At 41.7% G+C, this 24,554-nt stretch overlaps 1 protein-coding gene across 1 annotated transcript in view; it reads left to right on the top strand.

Moving 5' to 3' along the window:
* The window catches only part of LOC137616445 (mitochondrial glutamate carrier 1-like), a 176,338-nt gene that overhangs the window by 141,898 nt on the left and 9,886 nt on the right, over positions 1 to 24,554 (top strand). Inside the window, 1 exon segment of the mRNA XM_068346198.1 lies at positions 10,694 to 10,850. Coding sequence (XP_068202299.1) covers positions 10,694 to 10,850 — 157 coding nt within the window.

Consider the following 24,554-nt stretch of genomic DNA (forward strand, 5'->3'; position numbering starts at 1 on the left):
ATGGCAAGCCCTTCTCTACGAGATATTCACTGACTTGCGGGATGAAACAGTGGTGGAACCAGATGGAGGTCAGCATCTTCGTAATCCATGCTTTTGGATTATGCATCCAGTACACGGGAAGGAGATTCTTGTTTTTATTTTTCAAAGCGCGAGGATTTTTCGACTTATAAATAAGCCCAGGCTTTAGCAAAAATCCAGCAGCATTGCCACACATCACGAGGGTAACGCGATCCTTGAATGCTTTAAAGCCAGAGGCTTTGGCTTCCTCTTTGAACTGGAAAGTTCGCGACGGCATTCTCTTCCAAAACAAGCCGGTCTCATCCATATTAAAGACTTGTTCCGGCTTGTATCCACCTTCGGCGATAATATTTTTGAACGTCTGGTTCACGTAAGTTTCAGCAGCGGCAGTGTCAGCCGAAGCAGCCTCGCCATGCAGGAAAACGCTTTTCAGGGCGAAGCGTTTCTGAAACTTCGCGAACCATCCTTTGCTGGCGGAAAAACGTTGTTTCTGAGGCTGGGAATCAGTGGATGTCCCTGGTTGAGGATCATCTGCATCATCATCTTCTTCAGCATGGTTGCCGTCGTCGTCTTGAGGTTCCTTTGCAGCAAAATTCTCATACAAGCTCAAAGCCTTTGTTCGGATGGTGTTCGTATCCAAGGCTATGTTCTTCTTCCGGCAGTCGGCAATCCACACAGCTAAAGCACCTTCCATGCGTACGATCGTTTTATTACGTGTTGTAACGACTCGCTTCGCTGATCTGCTAAAGGTGATTGCAGCCGTCTTTCTAATGTTCGCCTCGTCCTTCTTGATACAGCGAACATTAGATTCGTTGATTCCAAAATGGCGCGCTGCAGCCGCGTAACTTCTACCGTCTTTTAACATATCGAGAAGCGTAACCTTCTCAGCAATCGTCATCATCCTTCGGTGGCGTTTAGGCTCACTACCAGCCTTAGTAGAAGCAGAACGCTTGGGAGGCATTGTACAGTAGGATTTAACAAAAAGTTCAACTTAAAACAGTCGCGCACAGCACAGATTAAACTTCACAAACTTAAGAACGTCTACTCAGCGATACGCCGTAAGAGAAAGTGGACTACCCGGGCCCGCGAGAACCTAGATGCTGCGGGTTGGAGATGAGGGCAAAACACCAATCACAGGCTAGATAACAAAACTTGAGTTCTGATTCGTCATCTATCAGCGCTTAAACCAATCACAACCCGTCTTACAGTATATGATGCGTAGGTTACCAACTCAAAGTACAAGATACCCCGCGTATACCGTACGTACAGTATTAATAATAATAATAAATAATGATAATAATACTGTACAGTAATAATAATGATAATAATAATAACAATAATCATTTTATTAACAACAACAACAATAATAATAATAACAATAATAATAGCTTTACGTATGTTATTTTATTCTTTTGTAGGATGTGTGTGTCTCTCTCTCTCTCTCTCTCTCTCTCTCTCGTACGCTTATTCGAAATGTGATTTTTGCAACAAAGAATATTATTGGATGCAGTACTACGTACGTATACATACAAAAGAATCATGGAAAAGATGCACATCCATTACATTTGTAGTACAGTAGTAGCCATCAGCAGCCTTACACCATTCTAATATGGTATGACTGCATCTGATTTGCGTTTCATGTTCGATTTAATTTTACTACGTACTGTATACAGTACTGTATTATCGTATGATCACATTCTCTTTTCGTGTTTTATTTCTTTCTGTGCTGAATTATATATCATATGTAATGCAATGAACAATCAGTAAGAGCAGATATTACTAATTACAGTATTAATGGAATTACAGGTAACGAAATATCGTATTTGGGGGTCTTCAGATTTCGCGGTATTTTCGAAATTTCCGGAAAATCCGCGATATGTATATATATATGGGTTATGGAAAAAACCCGCGAAGTGGTGAATCCGCGATGGTCGAACCGCGAAGTAGCGAGGGTTCACTGTACATCAACAATATGTACCATCTTCCAAGCAGAAGGATGCTATAAAGAGCACCAAGCCTTCCAAAGGACCAACCATCCTTTCCAAGCTGCGCAGGTATATTCATGACGAGATGGAGAGGCTTCTTTTAATGTGGATAAAGGAGAAACAGTTGGCGGAAGATAGCGTGACCGAGACGATCATTTGTGAAAAAGCTAGCGGAATCTACGGTGACTTGAAAGAAAAGCAAGCATCTGAGAGAGGAGAGACTTCGACGCCAGCGGAAACCTTCAAAGCCAGTCGTGGCTGGTTGGATAATTCCAAAAAACGGTCCGGGATATTCTCGGTTGTGAGGCATGGGGAAGCAGCAAGTTGTAACTTGAAAGCCACGGCGGATTATGTCAAAACCTTTGCCTCAGTTATCGCAGAAGAAGGATACATCCCCCAATAGGTGTTCAACTGCGATGAAACTGGCATTTTCTGGAAGAAGTTGCCCAGGAGGACATTCATCACGGCAGAGGAGAAGAGACTACCGGGCCATAAACCCATGAAGGACCGGTTAACTCTAGCCTTGTGTGCCAATGCCAGCGGTGACTGTAAGGTCAAGCCACTGCTGGTGTACCACTCAGAAGACCCACGAGCCTTCAAGAGCCAAAGGATCTTGAAAGAAAAACTGCAAGTGATGTGGCGCTCTAATGCTAAGGCTTGGGTTACGCGGCATTTCTTCCCAGAATGGGTTAATCTGTGCTTTGGTCCGGCAATCAAATGATATTTGGCCGAGAAAAACCTGCCAGTGAAATGTCTCCTGGTCCTCGACAATGCCCCTGGTGACCCTCCTGGTCTCGAAGAGGACATTCTTGATGAGTACAGGTTTATCAAGATCCTTTATCTCCCACCTAACACCACGCCACTCCTCCAGCCCCTGGACCAACAAGTAATTTCCAACTTTTAAGAAACTGTACACAAAGCATTTGTTCAAGAAATGCTTCGATGTCACAGACAACACCAATCTCACCCTTCGTGAATTTTGGAAGGAACATTTCAATATTGTCCATTGCTTAAAAATTATTGACGATGCATGGCAGGGTGTCACAAGAAGAACTCTTAATTCAGTATGGAAGACATTGTGGCCAGCTTCCGTCACTGAGAGGGACTTTGTAGGGTTCGATACGACAGACCCTGATGACCTTGAACCTATTGTAATGGATGAAATCATGTTTCGAGGAAAGTCCATGGGGCTGGAGGTAGACGAGGCAGACGTAAACAACCTTGTCAAGGAGCATCAGGAAGAGCTCATGACACAGGAATTGATAGAGCTCCAGGAGATGCAACATTCAGAGGTGTTGCAGGAGCTCAGTAGCGAGGAGGAGGTGGAAGATGAGGGCTGCCTTTCTACGGCAGAAATTAAAGAGATGTTAGCGAAATGTTACGTAGTGTTACCGTCAAGTCTCTCTCCTCCCCTCTCTCCCTCCTCCTCCACACACGCCGCCATTAGCCGCTACCATCTGTCTTGTAAGAACTCCATAATAATGTCACATTTTATTGCAGATCATAACCAGTGTATAGTTATTTGTTATTTTTTGAGCGTAGGTTGTGAATTAGAACAATTACAAACATGTTTTTCCACTGTAATATAATGTTTCTTGGTGTTTTTTCAGAGGGTGGGAATGGATCGATTTTTTTTTTTTTTTTTTTTTTTTTATTTTATATAGGAAGAACTGATCTAAGATATGAGCGAACTGAAATACGAGCTTGAGTCCCGGAACGCATTAAGCTCGTATCTCAAGGCATTACTGTACATGCTGCATAAGCTTTGTTAGTAAACTAGGGCATTATACTATAATCATATCATATAGTTTCAAAGAATTATTGTTAGACTAACTGGATAACAGTCATATGCTTTGAATCTTAATTAAGTTTGAACCATCATCCTAAATTATTATTTGGCCTTTTTAAAAATAATTAATTTTTTTTTTCTATTTTATAAAACAAACATTTCAGCATAAGCCCCCTTTCTCTTCACAAACTTTCCTTCTACTGACCATGTTAACTTTTTTTTTTTTCATGGTGGTGACCTTAAAGAAATTAAAATGTTATTTTGATAATAAAATAAATTTTTGAATATACTTACCCGGTGATTATAATAGCTGCAACTCTGTTGCTCGACAGAAAACTCTAAGGTAAAACTCGCCAGCGATCGCTACACAGGTTGCGGGTGTGCCCAACAGCGCCATCTGTCGTCCAGATACCCAGTACTCAATATAAACAAAGAACTCAATTTTCTCCTCGTTCCACTGCGTCTCTATTGGGAGGAAGGGAGGGTCCTTTAATTTATAATCACCGGGTAAGTATATTCAAAAATTTATTTTATTATCAAAATAACATTTTTCAATATTTAACTTAGCCGGTGATTATAATAGCTGATTCACACCCAGGGGGGTGGGTAGAGACCAGCAAAATATGTTTACATTATTATGAGCTAAGAGTTTTTATTTCATTTTAGAAGTTATCAAAATAACAAAAACAAAATAAATAGGTACCTGGTAAGGAAGTCGACTTGAACAATTAATCTGCCTTTTTAAGTACGTCTTCCTTACGGAGCCTCGCGATCCTCTTAGGATGCTGATCGACCCTTAGGATCTGAAGTATCAAGGGTTGCAACCCATACCACAGGACCTCATCAAAACCTCTAATCTAGGCGCTCTCAAGAAATGACTTTGACCACCCGCCAAATCAACTAGGATGCGAAAGGCTTCTTAGCCTTCCGGACAACCCAAAAAACAACAATAAAAACATTTCAAGAGAAAGATTAAAAAGGTTATGGAATTAGGGAATTGTAGTGGTTGAGCCCTCACCCACTACTGCACTCGCTGCTACGAATGGTCCCAGTGTGTAGCAGTTCTCGTAAAGAGACTGGACATCCTTAAGATAAAAAGACGCGAACACTGACTTGCTTCTCCAATAGGTTGCGTCCATTATACTTCGCAGAGATCTATTTTGTTTAAAGGCCACGGAAGTTGCGACAGCTCTAACTTCATGTGTCCTTACCTTCAGCAAAGCTTGGTCTTCCTCACTCAGATGGGAATGAGCTTCTCGTATTAACAGTCTGATAAAATAGGATAAAGCATTCTTTGACATAGGCAAAGATGGTTTCTTAACTGAACACCATAAAGCTTCAGACAGGCCTCGTAAAGGTTTAGTTCGTTTTAAATAGAACTTAAGAGCTCTCACAGGGCATAAGACTCTTTCTAGTTCATTGCCAACCATATTCGATAAGCTTGGAATATCGAACGATTTCGGCCAAGGTCGAGAAGGCAGCTCGTTTTTGGCTAGAAAACCAAGTTGTAGTGAACATGTAGCTTTTTCTGACGAAAATCCGATGTTCTTGCTGAAGGCATGAATCTCACTGACTCTTTTAGCTGTGGCTAAGCATACCAGGAAAAGAGTCTTTAAGGTGAGATCTTTCAGGGAGACTGATTGTAGCGGCTCGAACCTGTCTGACATAAGGAATCTTAGTACCACGTCTAAATTCCAACCAGGTGTAACCAAACGACGCTCCTTCGTGGTCTAAAAAGACTTAAGGAGGTCCTGTAGATCTTTATTGTTGGAAAGATCTAAGCCTCTGTGACGGAAGACTGATGCCAACATGCTTCTGTAACCCTTGATAGTGGGAGCTGAAAGAGATCGTTCTTTCCTCAGGTATAAGAGGAAGTCAGCTATTTGAGTTACAGAGGTACTGGTCGAGGATACAGATACTGACTTGCACCAGTTTCGGAAGACTTCCCACTTCGATTGGTAGACTCTAAGGGTGGATGTTCTCCTTGCTCTAGCAATCGCCCTGGCTGCCTCCTTCGAAAAGCCTCTAGCTCTCGAGAGTCTTTCGATAGTCTGAAGGCAGTCAGACGAAGAGCGTGGAGGCTTTGGTGTACCTTCTTTACGTGTGGCTGACGTAGAAGGTCCACCCTTAGAGGAAGAGTTCTGGGAATGTCTACTAGCCATCGAAGTACCTCGGTGAACCATTCTCTCGCGGGCCAGAGGGGAGCAACTAGCGTCAACCTTGTCCCTTCGTGAGAGGCGAACTTCTGCAGTACCTTGTTGACAATCTTGAACGGTGGGAATGCGTATAGATCTAGATGTGACCAATCTAGGAGAAAGGCATCTATATGAACTGCTGCTGGGTCCGGGATTGGTGAACAATATATTGGGAGCCTCTTGGTCATCGAGGTTGCAAAGAGATCTATGGTTGGCTGGCCCCAAGTGGCCCAAAGTCTCTTGCATACATCCTTGTGGAGGGTCCATTCTGTTAGAATGACTTGTCCCTTCCGACTGAGACAATCTGCCATGACATTCAAGTTGCCTTGGATGAACCTCGTTACTAGCGATATGTTTAGACCTTTTGACCAGGTGAGCAGGTTCCTTGCGATCTCGTACAATGTCAGTGAGTGGGTACCTCCTTGTTTGGAGATGTACGCCAAGGCCGTGGTGATGTCCGAGTTAACTTCCACCACTTTGCCTCGAAGGAGAGACTTGAAGCTTTTCAAGGCCAGATGTACTGCCAACAGCTCCTTGCAGTTGATATGCATGCTCCTCTGACTCGAGTTCCACAGTCCTGAGCATTCCCGACCGTCTAGTGTCGCGCCCCAGCCCACGTCCGATGCGTCCGAGAAGAGAACGTGGTTGGGAGTCTGAACAGCCAGGGGAAGACCCTCTCTTAGGTTGATATTGTCCTTCCACCAAGTCAGACAAGACTTTATCTTTTCGGAAACCGGGATCGAGACCGCTTCTAGCGTCTTGCCCTTTTTCCAGTGAAAAGCTAGATGGTATTGAAGAGGACGGAGGTGTAGTCTTCCTAGTGGCACAAATTGTTCCACGGATGACAGCGTCCCTACCAGACTCATCCACAGCGTGACTGAGCAGCGTTCCTTCTTCAGCATCTTCTGGATGGATAGCAGGGCTTGATTTATTCTGGGGGCTGATCGTCTTGTTGTTCAGCAACGTCCTCATCAGAGGGTTCCTCATCCGAAAACTGATGAGGAAACGGCAACGGAGTGGGCAACGTCTGGCTCGCTGAGTCCGGTCGCACTGGTGGATGCGTGACGGAGCCGGACGCAATATCATGGAACTGCTGCACAGTCTGTGAACTGTCAACAACCATGGGTGCACGAGGAAGCACAGCGTCAACCCGAGACTGTCTAGACCGTCTGGGTTGTGCAGTCAACACCCTACCGGGTTGCTGAGGTTGACGCACTACGTCAAAACAAGTCACCTCTGCTGGTTGTTGAACGTCCTGAACGTCAACAACCACCTCCGAGCGTCGCTTAACGTCAACGTGCGGCTGGCAACCCATACTGGGTCGCATCGGTGGAGGAACCACCTCAACTGGCAGACGCGAGTAGGTTACCTCAGCGTCAACAGGGCGCACAACCGACCGGTTGGAAGGTTGTTGGCCAGAAGGTTCAGTAGCAACCTTCTCCGCATTAAAGTCCTCTATCAAGGACGCAAGCTTGGACTGCATGTCTTGCAGCAAAGCCCATTTAGGGTCTACGGGAGCAGGTGTGGCAACAGACGGGGTTAGCGACTGAGGCGGTACCGTTTACCATCCCTGAAAGCCTTGTTATGCGTGACATAATTGTACAGCAAAACTTCAAAGGCTCGAAAACAGCTGTGCAGTTGACCTGTAAACAACTTGGAGCGTCTCCTGGCCAGGCGCCAGGGAGAGTCTACGAGAATTGAGAAGTCTATCTGGGCAGAGGCATGAACTCCCAAGCCGAGAACTTCTCTCGTGTCATATCAGACTCTCGCTCTATAAACCAGTTTAAAAGAAGGGAAAGCAAAGGCTGTATCCCCCAAACTCCTCCTAGTGAAAAACCAGTCGCCTAGCCAACGTAAAGTTCTCTAGGAGAGCGAGAGAGCACTAGCTTAAAAACAACGGCTTCGAAGTAGCTAGGCCTAGTGTAAGCTCTGACGTTTAGGCGAACGAGGAGCAGCAGTTACAAAAAGATCTGGACAAAGATCCTTAAAAAAATCATCATGATTTAATTAAAGTCCATAGAAGGCTAAGCAGCTTTAGGCTCCTCTCCATCTGACAGAGTCCTCAAGGGAATATCAGTAGGAGGGGGAACAGCAACTTCCTCATCTACAGGAACCTTGTCCGATAAAAGCTGAGTCTCAAGCAAGGGAGAGACCTACCGTGGTGGCAATGCTTTACAAGCTGAGTCCACACTCACTGGTGCATTAGTAGCGGACCAGAACGCAACGTCATGTAACTGCTTGACAGTCTGTGAACTGTCAACAACGGAACTGTCAACCACAACAGGTGCGTGAGGACGCACAGCGTCCACTCGAGACTGCTTTGACTGCCTAGACTGAGCAGTCAAAACAACTCTAGAATGCGGAGGTTGACGCACAGCGTCAAAACAAGTCAACTCCGATTGTTAGTGAACGTCTTGAACGTCAACAGGAGCATCAGCAAGTGGCCTAACGTCCAAATGCGGCTGAAAAACCACACGAGACCGCATCGAGTGTGGTTCTAAACAACCTGACTGACGTGACTAAGCTACGCCAACGTCAACAGTAAGCACAAAGGAACGTTAGGTTGGCTGAAAGCCAGGATATCGATGAGATAAACGGCTAGACTCAACGGACTAATCGGCAGAATAGTCTTCCATAAGGGAGGCAAGCATATACTGCATGTCTTGCCATACAACCCATTAAGGATCAACGGAAATGGTTGTGGTAAGAGACGAGGGTAACGTCTGTGACCGCAACACTTTGTCTACAAAAAAAGACTCTCGGAGTCTGTGTTACGCTTTTGTTAGGCGGCGAGCAGTTATCCGATGACTGCATAGGGTCAGAGCTGTCCTAATGGTTGTAACCAGGACGCTGGACCTGTCCTGAAAGGACTGACTTTTGCTTAAGGGCTTCGAAACCTTGTGACAGGTTTCTTATGCGAAAAGCCTTCGGATGACGAGGAGAAAACAACGTCTCTCTCGTCTTATGGTATGGGAGATCTTGGTAAGATACACCCGATACCATAGAGGGAAAACGTCTGTTCGTTGGTCAAGGCCTCTCGAACCCATAAGTCGTTTGACATTACTTCTCCCCTGGGCTTGGGAGCATGTAAGAGGTCCCGGACTAGGTGAACGACAGGCACGAACAGACGAACCCTCGGACGCAACACTGTAACACTTTGCGCATATCACTTTATCACTTCGATTTTCTGTTTTGCACTTATTTCACTGAAATCGAAACTTTTACTGATTTCTACCTGAAACACGCAATTCTACCCTTCATTAAAAGGTAGTAATTGCGAAATCAGTCGTATAATGCAAGCTCATCAATACCAGCAAAAAACAGAAAACATATTTTAAGATAAAAAAATCAGTGGCTGGGAAAGAGACTAAACACTAGTTCATATAACTACGTTTTCAATCTCTCACCGCACATAGCCTGGGGACGAGAATAAAAAACTAAAACGTTTTATCCTTCCTCCCCGTACAGCGACTAGGGACGAGAGTAACACGAGAACAACGTTACCCGCTTGAACGGAACGTTTTCTCTCCTCTCTCTCCCTCCGTCTCTATCTCTCTCTCTCTCTTGATTTCGCACCTAAGAGAAGAGCCCAATTATATTTCGTCAAAAAAACATGTTATTTGACTAAAGGAAAAAACTGAAAGGTTTTTCAAATAAAAAGTTCCTTTAAAATAGAATTTAAAACATTTAAGCTAAGAAAGAATGAACAAAACGTCAGAATCGATTTACTCTTACTGCAAAGTGAAACCGTGATACACTCTCTCTCTATCGTAACGATAGAGCGCATGTTGAACGTCCTGAACGTCAACAACTGCGTAGCATAAATAAACTAAACGTTAGTTCATCTTTGAAAACAGTACGAAGACTATCAAAGAAATTCTTTCATAAAATATTAATTTAAAAAGTTTTAAATCCTTAGCTCTTTAAAAGCTAATTACGATATAAAGGGCTCAACGTTGATTAACTTCGGTTTCCAAGTTAGGACCGCCCACTCTCAGGAAAGGTCTATATAAACAAAACATTAAAATTATTTTTATATGTTTATAATAAATGGAAAGTTAATCGAAGAGGCCTAATAAAGGCGGAGAGATATAAAATATATAGAGGAAAATCTATAACGTGATATAATTACTAAAAGCCTAAACACACTTCCGTCTAAGGGAAGGGTCGGCCATTTAAAAGTGAAAGAAAGTCCATACTCTCTTTGTCACCATAATTAAATCTATCCAAAACGAGTTCAAGATTTAAGATGAAGAAAAAACACCTGCAAAGCGAAAGCTCAAAACTAGAATAAAGTACTTCACCAATTAGTTGTGAAAAAACTCCAGTTTAGCAACAGCGAGTAAGTACGTCTTGTCGATAGCTCGACAGAGAGAAAATTGAGTTCTTTGTTTACATTGAGTACTGGGTATCTGGACGACAGATGGCGCTGTTGGGCACACCCGCAACCTGTGTAGTGATCGCTGGCGAGTTTTACCTTAGAGTTTTCTGTCGAGCAACAGAGTTGCAGCTATTATAATCACCGGCTAAGTTAAATATTGAAAATTGTTAATTGATGAGTATCTTAGGCTTCAGGTGATACAGTCACTTTAGCATTAACATACTTGTCTGTCTGACAAAAGACAGCAATCCAAATATATGCAGATTTTGAATATTTTAGGCTTTACTATGACAGTTGGGACTTAAAAGATTTTTTTTTTTTTCAGGAGAAGCAGTCTTTTGGTGCTCTTTCTTAGCAGGCTGTGCATCTGGATCTTTAGCAGCTTTAGCAGTTAATCCATTTGATGTAGTGAAAACAAGGTTGCAGTTGTTAACGAAAGGAGCAAATGAAACTCAGTATAAAGGCATTTTGGACGCTATTCTGTAAGTGAGAGTTTTCCTTTAAATTTTATTTTAGATCTCTTAAAATATTTTTGTTCCATCACTAATACAAACCCTTTTTCTTTTTATTAGGGGAATATACTTTCGGTGAAGATGTAAAACTAGTCATAAGATTTTTAGTAAGGTGTAACTACCTCACAGCTAGTTAGCGGGGGAGTAGGGGCTACTGGTTACCCCACTCACACCTACACACATGTGTTCTTTCATCACTTTTCCTTTTGGTTTTGCTGAGAGCGGACATTATCTCTCTCCCACTTTACCACTGACTGGCTATTTGAATACTCTGTTTAGCTTTCTTTCTTTTTCTTTTCAGGTTGGAGTGTGTTTTGAGGCTGGCATGCGGACTTGTCCTGGACCTAAGGAGCGTGGATGCGGCACCTTCACCCCTTCGGTCGAGACCGACCCTCACTCCCTTTGCCTAGCATGCAGAGGATGCCCTTGTACTCAGGAAAATACCTACCCTGAATGATGGGAGTGGTTATCCTCCCAGTGGAAGAGGAATGGTAGAAGTCAGAAGTAGTAGTCAAAAAGGGATTTGTCTCCTTCGGGGTCTTCCTCGAAGGCAAAAAAACCTTGATTTTCTTCTTCTGCATCTCGATCTCATCTCGAAGCTTCTGCTTGATCAACCTCCTCGGCGGGACGATTTAGTAGAAGCGGTGACCCTTTAATACTTGGACAACCCTCAAGGGAGGAGTCTGCCACTTCCCCGAGAGAAGCAGCAGACAACCCTTAAGGGAGGAGTCTGCCACTTCCCCGAGAGAAGCAACGCTGCCTCTGCCTCAGTGGAATCTTTTTTAATTGATGATGTACTCCAGCTGTGGCCTTCTTTTGGAGATCGCTGGTCCCCCTCGGAAGAAGCTCTACTAGAGCTTTTGCAGTAAGGGGCACAGAGAAAATACACACCGACTTCCTCAGAAGGTACGTAGCTGTGATTGCAATACTTTTGCAGGTCTCCAAACTCCCTTCAGCAACACATGTCGAGGTTGGAGCAACACTTAGAGTACCATTATGCTTAGGCAGTTAAGGGGACCATCCGCCATGGGGTTTTGACATAACAACTTTCAGATATCGAAAATCGTTTTATTGCTTCTATGTATGCACAAACATATCGTACATGCTCCCTAGAAGTTTCAGCCAATTATTTTTACAAATAACGAAGATATAGCGGTCTTTAAATGATGACGTCATCCTTACTGTATCATCTGCATGACTGAGTGACAAAATCGTCTGTGTGTTATTTTTGCATATCTATAGCGATTTTTCTCTTGTGTTTCGATCTATCGTACGTCTGGCAGAAATGGGAGGCATTGGTAGAGCGTAGTTGAACAAATTCTACTCCTAAGAGAACAGAAGCCAGAGTTTCCAAACACTTACAGAAGTTATAATGCATGCGTTTGTTTACTTGAAATTCGTATGTAGATTGTTTTCACGTCCTCGGGAACTTTATAGCAAGGCCAATGTTACCTAAGGTCATAAAAAGAACAAATAGTCAATCATTTTTCCAAACAATGAAGATATAGCGGTCTTTAAATGATGACGTCATCCTTACTACGTCATCTACCTGACTGAGTTTGACAGAATCGTGCTCTCTCTCTCTCTCTCTCTCTCTCTCTCTCTCTCTCTCTCTCTCTCTCTCTCTCTCTCTCTCTCTCTCTCTCTTTTTTGAAGGTCGTATGTAGATTGTGCTTTCATAACATCCTCGGTAACTTTCTAGCAATGCCATTGTTACCTAAGGTTATAAAAAGAACAAATAGTCTATCATTTTTCCAAACAATGATGATATAGCGGTCTTTAAATTATGACATCATCCTTACTGTCGTCTGCATGCCTGAGTTTGACAGAATCGTAGTTATGTTTATTTTTGCATCTCTCTCTCTCTCTCTCTCTCTCTCTCTCTCTCTCTCTCTCTCTCTCATATTTTTGTTTCGATTTATCGTACTTCTGGCAGAAATGAAAGGCATTGGTAGAGGGCAGGTAAATGAAAACTACCAGCTACGAGAACATCAGCAAAGTTTCCAAAGACATATAGAAATTATAATGCATGTGTTTATTTACTTGAAGTTCGTAAGTAGATTGTGCTTTCACAACGTCCTCTGGAACTTTATAGCTATGCCAATGTTACATAAGGTGCTAGAAAGAACAAAAAGTAGTGGAGAACAAGAAAAAAGAACCAAGAAAGAGGGAAACATGAATAAGAGTACAGAGCTGAAACCTGCTAACTAAAACACTGGCAACAAGGAGAGATCGCTGGTAACTCTAACATAGGAATAGTAAACTGAGGGTTCAAATACCTCGTTTAGGGTGCATTTATGTAAGAATAAACAATTAAAGTTATCATAATAATATTATCTTGATTTCTTTAAGAAAAGAAGCGAAAATGTGTTGCAAATCTTTGGGAGCTCATAACTCAAAAACATACTTATTCACACTTAGGTACATTTTTCTCACTTATATTTTATTAGATATCATTGGAAAGAAGAATAAAAATCCCACAATTCTGTCATACAAAATTTTGATTTTCTTTTTATATTTTTTTCACGATTATTTTCCGTCTAGACGAGAGAAAAAAAATAAAAATTCATTAAGAAAAAAACAGAAAGGAAATTCAAAATTCTGTCTTGACAGAATTGTTCGGTTGATAGAGTAGTTTTTATGGTATAAGTTTCAATACAATTGGTATTATAGTAGTGGGGAAAAATGTACCTAAATTTTTATTTTAAATCATGATTTTTGCTAATTAATCCAAAAGTTTTTGATCAAATAACTTGAAATTTTTATATGATGAAGGTATTATATATGTCTAAAACATATATAGAAATGGTGTAATTTGGATCATTAGAAAAAAAAATGGCGGACATGGCGGACGGTCCCCTTAAGCCTAAATCAGGGGATATCAATCCCTTGTGGAAGGAGTTAGACATTATCCCAATAAAACTTGATCAGAGGAAGCGTAAGCCAAGGAGACCGGTGACTCCTCCTGGGGTATGTTCCCTCCAATGATGTACAAGGGCTTGATATTGCCAAGGGAGATCTCATTCCTTGACCAGTTCAGACCCTCTCCCATAGAATCGGACAACATCACGCCTTCGGATATCTTGCATCGGAAGCAAGAATCAGTAAAGCCTTCAGTCAAAGAACAGCAAGAAGTATTAGAGCACAAGGAAGCACCTAGCATCGGGGTTTTCTTTACTGGGAAACAAGCCTTACCCACAGAAAGCAAAGATGTTGCTACTGTCCTGAAGAACCAGGCCCCCAGACTCATGAAAGATCCCAGTCTCAAGTACAGTAATGCTCAATTTCCAACAAAAGACTTTCCATGTCAGCACAGTGGGGAAGTCTGTCGACGCCCCTTTCCTCTATTAATGATAATGACGATTACGATCTTTTCGACCTACCTAAATACCGTCTGTGTGCGGCATCAGAGGAGGAAGATGAAGCCTTCTCTTAGTGCTGGATAGTTGTCCAAGATCATTCCGCCTCCATTTGTCAGACAGAGTACAAGAAGCCAACCTGAGTCTGCCTTGAGATCTGGAAGTTTTGGCTTTGGAGTATGAGGATGCACTAGAAGGATCTTTCCAAGGTGCCGAGCTTTTGGATACAACACCAGATGCTGAAAAAAGAAGAAAAACCCACCTGTTTAGACCTATCATTCAAAGCCTTTTGAGAGACTGTCCAACCTTGCCCCAGTACGCATGAGAAGGCGGGGTTGCTGTACCACCTCCAACCCAACTTGGAGAGGTGGGTCAGTATGGGGTACAGTTGCTCACACTGTATGGGACAGAGTATGTACACATTTGGTCAGGATGAAGGCTGTTGCTCTTGCCATCCACCTTCTTCAGAGAGTTTCAGAGATTTCATCACCCAAAAGGACTAATGCTCAGTGACATCTCTTTTTTGAGGAAGAGTCAAAGTCCTAAGAGACATTGACCTACCCCTCTACATAGTTTTGTAGGAGAAGAAGGCCCTGATGAATAACGCAGGCCTTGATTTTAATGCTGCCTTTGACAATCTTCAAGTATCGAGACCCTGTTAGAGGGATTTCTGCACAGCCCTGGCAATTGTAAGAAGGGCATCACATGCTTCAAAAGACAAATTGAAAACTAGGGAACATATTATCATCTTCAGCATACCTATTTAGACGTTTTGCCAAAAGACGCTCGAAAACTTTAGATAATATGGGAGTAATGGAAATTAGGTAGTAATCAACAGGGCTAGAGCTACCACAAATGCATATACCTAATGGAGTAACATTACCAATTCTCCAACAAGTATAAAAAGAGGCTCCTCTTGCTAACTTGTAAAAAATAACTGACAACTTAGAAGCCAAGTAATCAGCAATCTTTATAAAAAACAAAGGAAAAATCACAATTGGATTTACACCTTCATAAGCATTTAGTTCTGTCAAGTGTGTTTTAATTTTACGGTACCAAAAAGCTACACTAGTTAGTTTAGCATCAGGAAAATAGGAATGAGGAAGATTAAGGTTCTCATTATTTTGTAAGATTAAGGTTCTCATTATTTTGTAATGTCAAACCAATCAGTCAGCCAAAAGTGGTTGTCTTTTCCTTTGAACAGTGAGTGAGAGAGCCATCTGGAAGCAGTTGTTGATGAGTTACTTCGACTCATTTCAGCACAATTACCTTTCTTGCATATTTGTTTCACTTCTTTACTTGATGTGTAATTTAGATGTGAATGCCATGAAAATTCTCTAAAGAAACATGTTGGAGGCAGAATCCCAGGTAACTTCTCTACTAGTATTGTTGACAGGAGTTGCAAGGAGTGGGGGTTATATAAAATTCAGGATTTGTCTGTGGTGTGAAATCTGAACCATTTTCCATGCGTTCTAATTTCGGCTATTTAGTCTTCAACAAACTGCTTTATCAATAATGATTGCTACACATTGATAAATGAATCCGTTAAAGATTGCTCAAAATACTGACGAGTTTTCAAAGCCTCAAATTACAGCTCTTACTAAATATTTTCAGTACTGTACTTCCAGGGGTTAAAATAAGACCTTGCAACCTGCTGGCTGTGAGTTGCAAGATGATGTCATCTAAACAATAAGACACTACAATTTTTGGATACTTCATACATTTTAGGGGACACAAAGTTGACAAGTAGATTTATTTTTCTGATAAAGCGCTTCCTAGAAATTTTCAAAAGCCTTTGTTTGAATCAGCAGTTCTATTCTTAAACAGCTATGATGAGAAGGGGTCAAAGTCTGTCCTTTTGGGTTTCGTTTAATCTTCATGCTGTAGCCTCAGTGTACTGGTAGTGTCCTGAGATTCACTGCAGTACAACTCCCTGAGAGGATATTTGTGATGAATAAATTGTTGTAATGACAACACATGTAAAGAAAGTGCTGTAAAATATTTACAGTAGTGTAAAAATTAAGAATAAATAACCTATAGCAACAAGCTTTTCATGGCAACTACTACATAATGCAATATAATAAAAAACATAGTATAACAAAGTACAGATTACACACAATGTATGTCATTTTTTTTTATAATATTACAGGAAAGTGAATATTCAGTGACAAGTTTTATGAGACATAACAAGGTTACTAACTTTGTCACACAACCACATTAACCTTGTGTATTCTTGTTCTCATACCATTATCTATCGAGGACTGTCAATTTTTGTGGATTATTTAATGTTTGATCAGGCGTTCTTAATGGTAAATCTTCGGTTTACTCACTGGTTAGGTAAAGGGCAATACAGTAGGGTCCCGAATTAAGCGTGTTCGAATTACACGATTCCCCTTTTCCACGATCGCTATTTTTCAAAAATAAATTTTCTGTATCCACGAGGCTGTTCAAAGTTCGCGAGTCAAGCACTACAAAATGTATCAAATCTATAGTCTTTTTAAGTATATTGGTAACCCTAAATACGGTGATTTATAATAAATGTTACAAAACAATATTAACATTACATTTCATTAACATAATTTCATAATGAATAGCCTATTTAAGGATAAAATTCCACATCAACAATGAAATCAACTGTTAACTGTGCGAGTCCAGCTGACAAAATGTAAACAGAAATGTGGTTACGTTCTCGGCAATCTTTATCTTTCTCCAACCTTACGATAATTGTAATGGTAGTGTTAATGATGGTATATTAAAGCATTATTTTTGTTTAGTACAGTATATTTAAAAGCCTTATTTTTCCCTCTGGGCGTTCAAGGTTTTCACGAGTAGACTGGGTTCGTTTATCGGCAGTGAATAGCCTAAACTTCGGTAACGAGTCGTCAATATTTTGTCATATTTTAAACAGTAGGCTATACATTTGATTTGCAAACATTGGTTTTGTAGAGTAGACGGTAAAATAAAATCTAGAGAGAGAGAGAGAGAGAGAGAGAGAGAGAGAGAGAGATTTGATGGCAGAAATCTCTCTCTCTCTCTCTCTCTCTCTCTCTCTCTCTCTCTCTCTCTCTCTCTCTAGATTTTATTTTACCGTCTACTCTACAAAACCAATGTTTGCAAATCAAATGTATACTGTTTAAAATATGACAAAATATTGACGACTCGTTACCGAAGTTTAGGCTATTCACTGCCGATAAACGATAACAAACCCTTTAATGCAAACTAACTGTATCCTTTGATATTCCTCTATATTTATCACGAATTCCTTCTATACCTCCTCAGACACTCTTATTTCAAATATCTAAATTATTCTTATCACAACTAACACCATCTAGTCATTTTCATTCCATTATATCTATTATTCCTCTGAATCTTATTCCCTTTCCTTATTCTGTTTATTCGATGGGATTCGTTTTTCCCTTTACCGTCTTTCAGAATCTATTTTTAGCCACTGGCAACCAAATCCCCCCTTCCCCCGTCTCCTACCGTCTCCCCTGCGAGTCCACCCAGCCTATCTCATCACCCCCCCCACCCTTCATCCTCCCCTGTTCTAGGTCTGTAACCTTCTGCGTCATATCTCTCTCTCTCTCTCTCTCTCTCTCTCTCTCTCTCTCTCTCTCTCTCCTCTCTCTCTCTCTCTCTCTCTCGTGTTATACAATACTTACAAATAGATGAAGAAACCAAAATCGGTTTTCTTGAAGTGTCAATTAATTACAAAACGAAAAAATTATACCGTGTATACATCCATTTCAATCATAGCTTAAAATACGGTAACCGATTTCGTCCGCAAACCACTATTTTTTAGGAAACACCATTCTATTCCAGAAAATTTTTACTCTTTAAATGTCAATTGCGCTATAATAAAACATGTACTTATGTTGTTAAATTTCGGGTGTGTTTTAAAAATCGAGTATTGCTAACTTATTTTTGTTTTACTTTTGGCTGTGATCACATCAGCTGATGTCTAGCTTCCGCGCGAATACAATAACAAAGAATTGTTTACACCATTTCTTAACTTATTCAAACCATCTATACAGTTAATATTACATAAACACCAATGTGTTATAACCTATTATATTTATTGTTTAGTACTTTAAAACCATCCCCCTCTCTCTCTCTCTCTCTCTCTCTCTCTCTCTCTCTCTCTCTCTCTCTCTCTCTCTCTCTCTCTCTCTCATCGAACGTTATAGCGGTAACCTAATTGTTCGGTGACTTTAAAAATAGGCCTAGTACTTTCTTCTTCACCTTTTTTGCATATGGATCCATAATTGAGGTGGGTACAAGTTGACTTATAACTGAAGTTAGGAAAAGTATTTTGGATATGGAAAGGACAATTATCTTTCGTAACAGTTTAGAATTATCGTAAGTTATCACTGTCATTAGCGGCAGTTTGCTATTGTGGATTAAACGCATAAGGAAAAAAAAATTTCCAGCTTTGCTACGAATTTAGGAATTTATATGGATACGGTAAGTAAAATATTTGTAATAACATAATGTTTACTAAATGTTTGTAATATCATTAGTTATGACTTAGATCATGTGTGTTTAATGCATTCGTTTGTTTATTATGATCGAAGATGGAGCGTAAACAAATGGAAGGTTTCCGTTTCAGGCGGCATCATAAAGAAAAACATTTCATAAATGGCATTCATTTCATTTATTTGAAAGTTCTAATAAAAAATAATTAGAACATTGGTAATAACAAATTCAACATATAATCTATACTTGGTAAAATTGCTGTCAATTCAAAAACACAGATGTATAAATGCGTCTGTTTCTTCGTTGTGATCAGAGTTAAACGTAAACAAAACATTGGTTGTCGTTTTCTATTCTGCTTTTTAGCGTGTTTAGGAAACGCATGATATAAAATCGCCTTTATTTTGATAATTCTGGATTTTCAATCATACAACAAGCTAGTCTATAGAGTGATGGTTTTGCTATTCACCAGTTGTATTATACAATAGATATGACAAACATTAAAATTTGTCTGTATTTTGGATTGTGTTGTAACGGGAAATATATGGTGTTTACACCTATCCTGGTTATAATTTTAACCATTTTTCAAGTTATTAGAACTTTAAAGTATATTAAATGTTTTATTTATTTACAAAAACAATTTGATATTATAAAGAAATACAGTATAGTACAAAGAAAGTATTGGAAATGGGTAGTAAACACATTTGAATAGGCAAATTGCTGGTTGCCATGGCCACAATGGAATTATTTCTGTTAGTTGTGTGTTTCGAAATTCGCGATTTTCCATTTACACGAGGTCATTAATCGACCAAATTCTCGCATAATTCGGGACCCTACTGTATTTACACCAATAGAAAGAGATTAGTAGTAATTTAATTTAAAGTGCACACTTTTGCATACTCACAAAAAAAAATATTTTTTTAAAAGTATTGGATATTTCAAATTCAAAATTATTACAAATCTTATACACTGTACCTCAGACATTGGCATTCATATTTCTAAAATTTTCTGATTTTCTCGAAATGCAATCTTCATTGTTTTGTGCTATTTGTAAAATTTTAAAATCAGAATATATCCCTATAGATTGCCATTTAGTAGTAATTTGTAGGCTAATGGATTCAACCATGATTCACTTTTAAAGATGAAGCTGCATTACAATTACTCTACATGTTTGGAGCCAGTCATAATATACCAATGTCTCTTAAATGCTTAATTTTTCTTACTGTTCACTAAAATTATAACATCTCAGAACTTGATTCATTATACTGTATTTGTGGAATATGTAAAATTTTGTAGAAAATGTATAGTAAAAAGTCAATCAAGATTAGTGATAGAATACATCCTTTTTAGGCACCACTGAATAATGGATCATAGTATATCAAGCTTCTCATTTTTAATTTTATCAAGTTTATTTTAGAGCTTCGGAAATTTAGTTTTGGTACTGTATATATAGATATTACAGAATTGTGTAGTCTAAAATGCTGGTCATATTCAAATACTTAATATCAATCCTGAAAAGAGAGAAAACTTATTGCTCGATATACTGATAGTTAAATGGAAAAAAATATGAAACGCATTTTCATTTTATTTTGCATAGCAATTTTTGTACTTTCAGTAATATGGAAATTGGAAATGTTTTGTAATAAAACTATTGCATTTCTACATTGTCACTTTTAGGTGTTTTCTCAAGAAAATACTACTATACTTAAGACAACCAACATGCACACTTGTGAAAATCTTATCAACTTTTAAGCAATGAAGCTATGATAGCACCAAAACATCTCGACAGGAATTAATCTTTACCCACCCGCATATACTAAGTATAGCCTCTTCTTTTTCTGGCATTTAATCAGTCATCCTAAGGTAATTCCAGTGGGATCCTAGTGCCTATTAGGAGGTTAATTTGACTGTACAATAAAACCTGGAGAGGTGGCTTAACAGTTTCTTGTGATTAAATTCTAGATAAAACTAGCCCCTTTATGGCCAAGAACCAAAACACTGTGGAGCTCTAGAACAGTTATAGAAGTAGCTAGGAAATTATTGGAGGTTGGTACCATTATAATAAGCTTGTGGGAATTACGATGTTGCTGTTTTTTTCTGTTATTGCTTTATGCACATGCCCCAAGTTTGGCATTGAAAAGGGAGTAGTATTACTGGATTTCTTTTTTAGCTTGGGTTGTAATTAGTGCTGCTTCCATACTTGGTTGGTTTGTTACAGCTGATTTGAAATGTAGGGTGTGAAGAGAGGAGTCAGAAACTTGCAGAATATGAAAAATTAAAAAAAAAAAAAAAAGTGAATAGGAATCCAGAGAAATGTATATGCATTAATGAAATTTAGTACACTGCATATCGTAGTGATAAAATAAAAAACTACATTAGATCTATTATCTATCAGTCTTTCCCAGATTAGCTCGAGATTACTCTCCGTTCTTATTATGATCTGGATATTGTCTGAGGATATTTTGATTTCATGCCCAAGCAAAGGTCTATTATTCCTTAACAAGATTGGGAATTTTTCCTTGTACAGTACTCTTACCACTTGGTGTTAATGAGTAGGAATCCCTGAACCACAAGTGGTAACAAGAACGAACGGTTGGCTAAACAGAGTTTGTGTGTGTTTGCTCTCTCTTCCTCCTTCTGTTCTCTTAATAAAGTATTAGTGTTGTAGGAGGCCTCTTACAAGAAGTTACTTGGGATTTCTGGTGTTCACTTTTCTCCTTTGGAGGAAGTGACAGATCTCTAGGCCATGTGAGGGGGGGAGGATTGCACCTAGTGTATTTTCAACACTCCTATTGTGGCTGCTCTTAGCGAGACCAGACTACCCGGAGAGGGCAACATCAGGGAAGCTGGAACAGGCTACACCATCTTCTGGAAAGGCAAGGCCCTAGAGGAGCCTCGCATCCACGGTGTCGGCTTCGCCATCCGTTCCCAGCTAGTGCAGCAGCATAACCTAGCTCCCAAGGCCATCAGTGAGCGCCTGATGACTGTCCGCATCCCCATCACGCGGGACAGACATCTCACCCTGATCTCTGTCTACGCCCCGACTATGACCTCAACCGATGATAATAAAGCTGCCTTCTACACCCAGCTCGACCGCACCATCCAGGCAGTGTCCGCCAATGACAAGCTCGTTGTGCTTGGCGACTTTAATGCCCGAGTAGGCAAAGACCATCGCCTGTGGGAGGGAATTATTGGCTGCCATGGCATTGGAAATTGCAACGCCAATGGCCAACTCCTACTGGGTCTGTGTGCAGAACACCAACTTGTGGTAACCAACACCATCTTCCAGTTACCAAAGCGACAAAAGACCACATGGAGACACCCACGGTCCAAACACTGGCACACCCTGGACTACGTCCTGACCAGAGCCAGAGATCGAGGAGACGTCCGCATCACCCGATCCATGCCCGGAGCGGACGACTGCTGGACGGACCACAGACTCCTCATCTCCCGACTCTCCGTGACGACCCTACGACCACCCAGAAGGGCACCTGACAGCGTACCACACCAACGCTTTGATTGTAGTAAGCTCCGCAACCCACAGGTGGCACAGAACTACAAGGAGGCCTGCGAACAATACCTCGCAGACCCTGTGGGTCAGGCCACTGTTGAGCACCACTGGACCACCCTCAGAAACGCCATGGCCCGTGCCGCGGTGGAAACACTAGGCTACACCACCAAGAAACGGCAGGATTGGTTTGATGAGAATGATGCTACCATCTCTCTTCTCATTGAAACCAAACGACAAGCACGCCTGACTTTGGAAAACCAACCAACAGCAGCTAACAAATGTGCTCACAAGGTGGCTGAAGCTGGTTGCCAGAGAGGTATCCGTGAAGCCCAGAACATCTGGTGGCAAAGAAAAGCTGCAGAAATAGAGTTTCGCTGACCAACGTGACCTGCGCAGATTCTATGCAGCAACAAAGGAAATATTCGGTCCCACACGGTCATCAGTGGGCAGCCTGAAGGACGCGGATGGGGCCACGACCATCACCGACAGCGAGGGCATCCTGGCCAGGTGGAGGTCTCACTTTGAGAACCTCCTCAATGACCAAGCAGACACCCCAGACGATCTCCTGCGAATGACCCCGCAGCATCCCGTCCGTCACTGGATGGCACTACCACCCTCCATCCATGACTTCAACAAGGCCTTGCAGCGCATGAAGCCCGGCAAAGCCCCAGGGCCAGACAACATCCCGTTGGAGCTCCTCACTCACGGTGGCCCCGGCTTGAGGAACCGTTTGATGCTCCTTATACTGAAAATATGGGAGACCAAGACCCCCCCCAGTGACTTCCGCGATGCAAACATCACTACCATCTTGAAGAAGGGAGACAGGGAGAACTGTAACAACTACCGGGGAATATCACTACTAAGTATCGCGAGTAAGATTTTCGCTCGGATTCTCCTTGACCGCCTCCTTATTCTCGCAGAAGACGTCCTGCCAGAGTCCCAGTGCGGCTTTCGACCTTCCCGCGGGACCATAGACATGATCTTCTGTGCGCGACAACTACAAGAGAAGAGCCTCGAACAACAACAGCCCATAATGTTCATCTTCTGGGATTTGAAAAAGGCCTTCGACAAAGTACCTCGACCTGCCATGTGGGCTTTCCTCAAAAGATATGGCTGCCCACCCGATTTTGTCAAGCTGGTGCGTGCCCTCCATGACGGAATGGTTGGGAGAGTCTGCCACCAGAACTCTCTCTCAGACCCATTCCCCATCAACGGCGGCCTGAAGCAGGGCTGTGTTCTGGCCCCGACGTGTTTCTCGCTATACACCGCAGCAATGCTCAACGAGATTCCCCCAGATACACCCTCAGTTGACCTACGTTTCCGCATGGATGGAGGCGCTTTCAACCTCGCTAGACTCCGCGCCAGAACCAAGACCACCTTGTGTGCAGTGCGAGAACTGCAGTATGCTGACGACAATGCCACCCCAGGTCAGACGGCAGAGGACCTGCAGTCGTTAGCTGATGCATACAACTCTGCCTACGAACATTTTGGGATGCAAGTCAACTCAGACAAAACCAAGACCCTCGTCCAACATCCACCAGGACTGATGCTCCCCAACTTCAATACCACAGTGAATGACCAACCGTTAGAACAGGTGGACCAGTTCTCCTACCTAGGGAGCATCCTAACATCAACTCCCACAAGCAAAAAGGACGTGGAGAACAGGATCAGGGCAGCCCACTCCGCCTATGGCCGACTCAACTGCCGCGTATTTAACAACCACGCACTGACAAAGACCACCAAAATAATGGTGTTCAGGGCAGTAGTCCTCTCCACGCTCCTGTATGCATGTGAAACATGGACGCTATATAAAAACGATATTAAAAACCTAGAACGCTTCCAACAAATGAAACTGAGGCAGATCTTGAAAATCCCCTGGGAGAGCCACACCACCAACATTGAAGTCTTAGAACGTGCCTCGCTGACCAGCGTGGAGGCCACCATCATCCACCACCGCCTCCGCTGGATAGGACATGTGCATAGGATGGATCCATCTAGGCTCCCAAAGAAAATATTCTACGGAGAACTGACCCAGGGCACCAGACCACGAGGAGCCCCGAAAATGCGCTATAAAGATCAACTAAAGCGCACCCTGGCTCTAACTGACATCGATCCTTCCTCATGGGAAGAAACAGCCAGGGACAGGAAAACCTGGAGGAGTACGGTACACCATGGCACCGTGGACTTTGAGGAGAGGAGGAGACAAAATGAGGAGGCTAGGAGGAGAAGAAGGAGAGAGCGATTAGAACAGCCCCGCCCACCACCTACCCTCCCTTGCGAACACTGTCCGCGACTCTTCCACCACAGACTAGGACTTAACAGCCACATCAG

The sequence above is a fragment of the Palaemon carinicauda genome, chromosome 22, assembly GCF_036898095.1.
Source record: "Palaemon carinicauda isolate YSFRI2023 chromosome 22, ASM3689809v2, whole genome shotgun sequence".
Taxonomy (NCBI): Eukaryota; Metazoa; Arthropoda; class Malacostraca; order Decapoda; family Palaemonidae; genus Palaemon; species Palaemon carinicauda.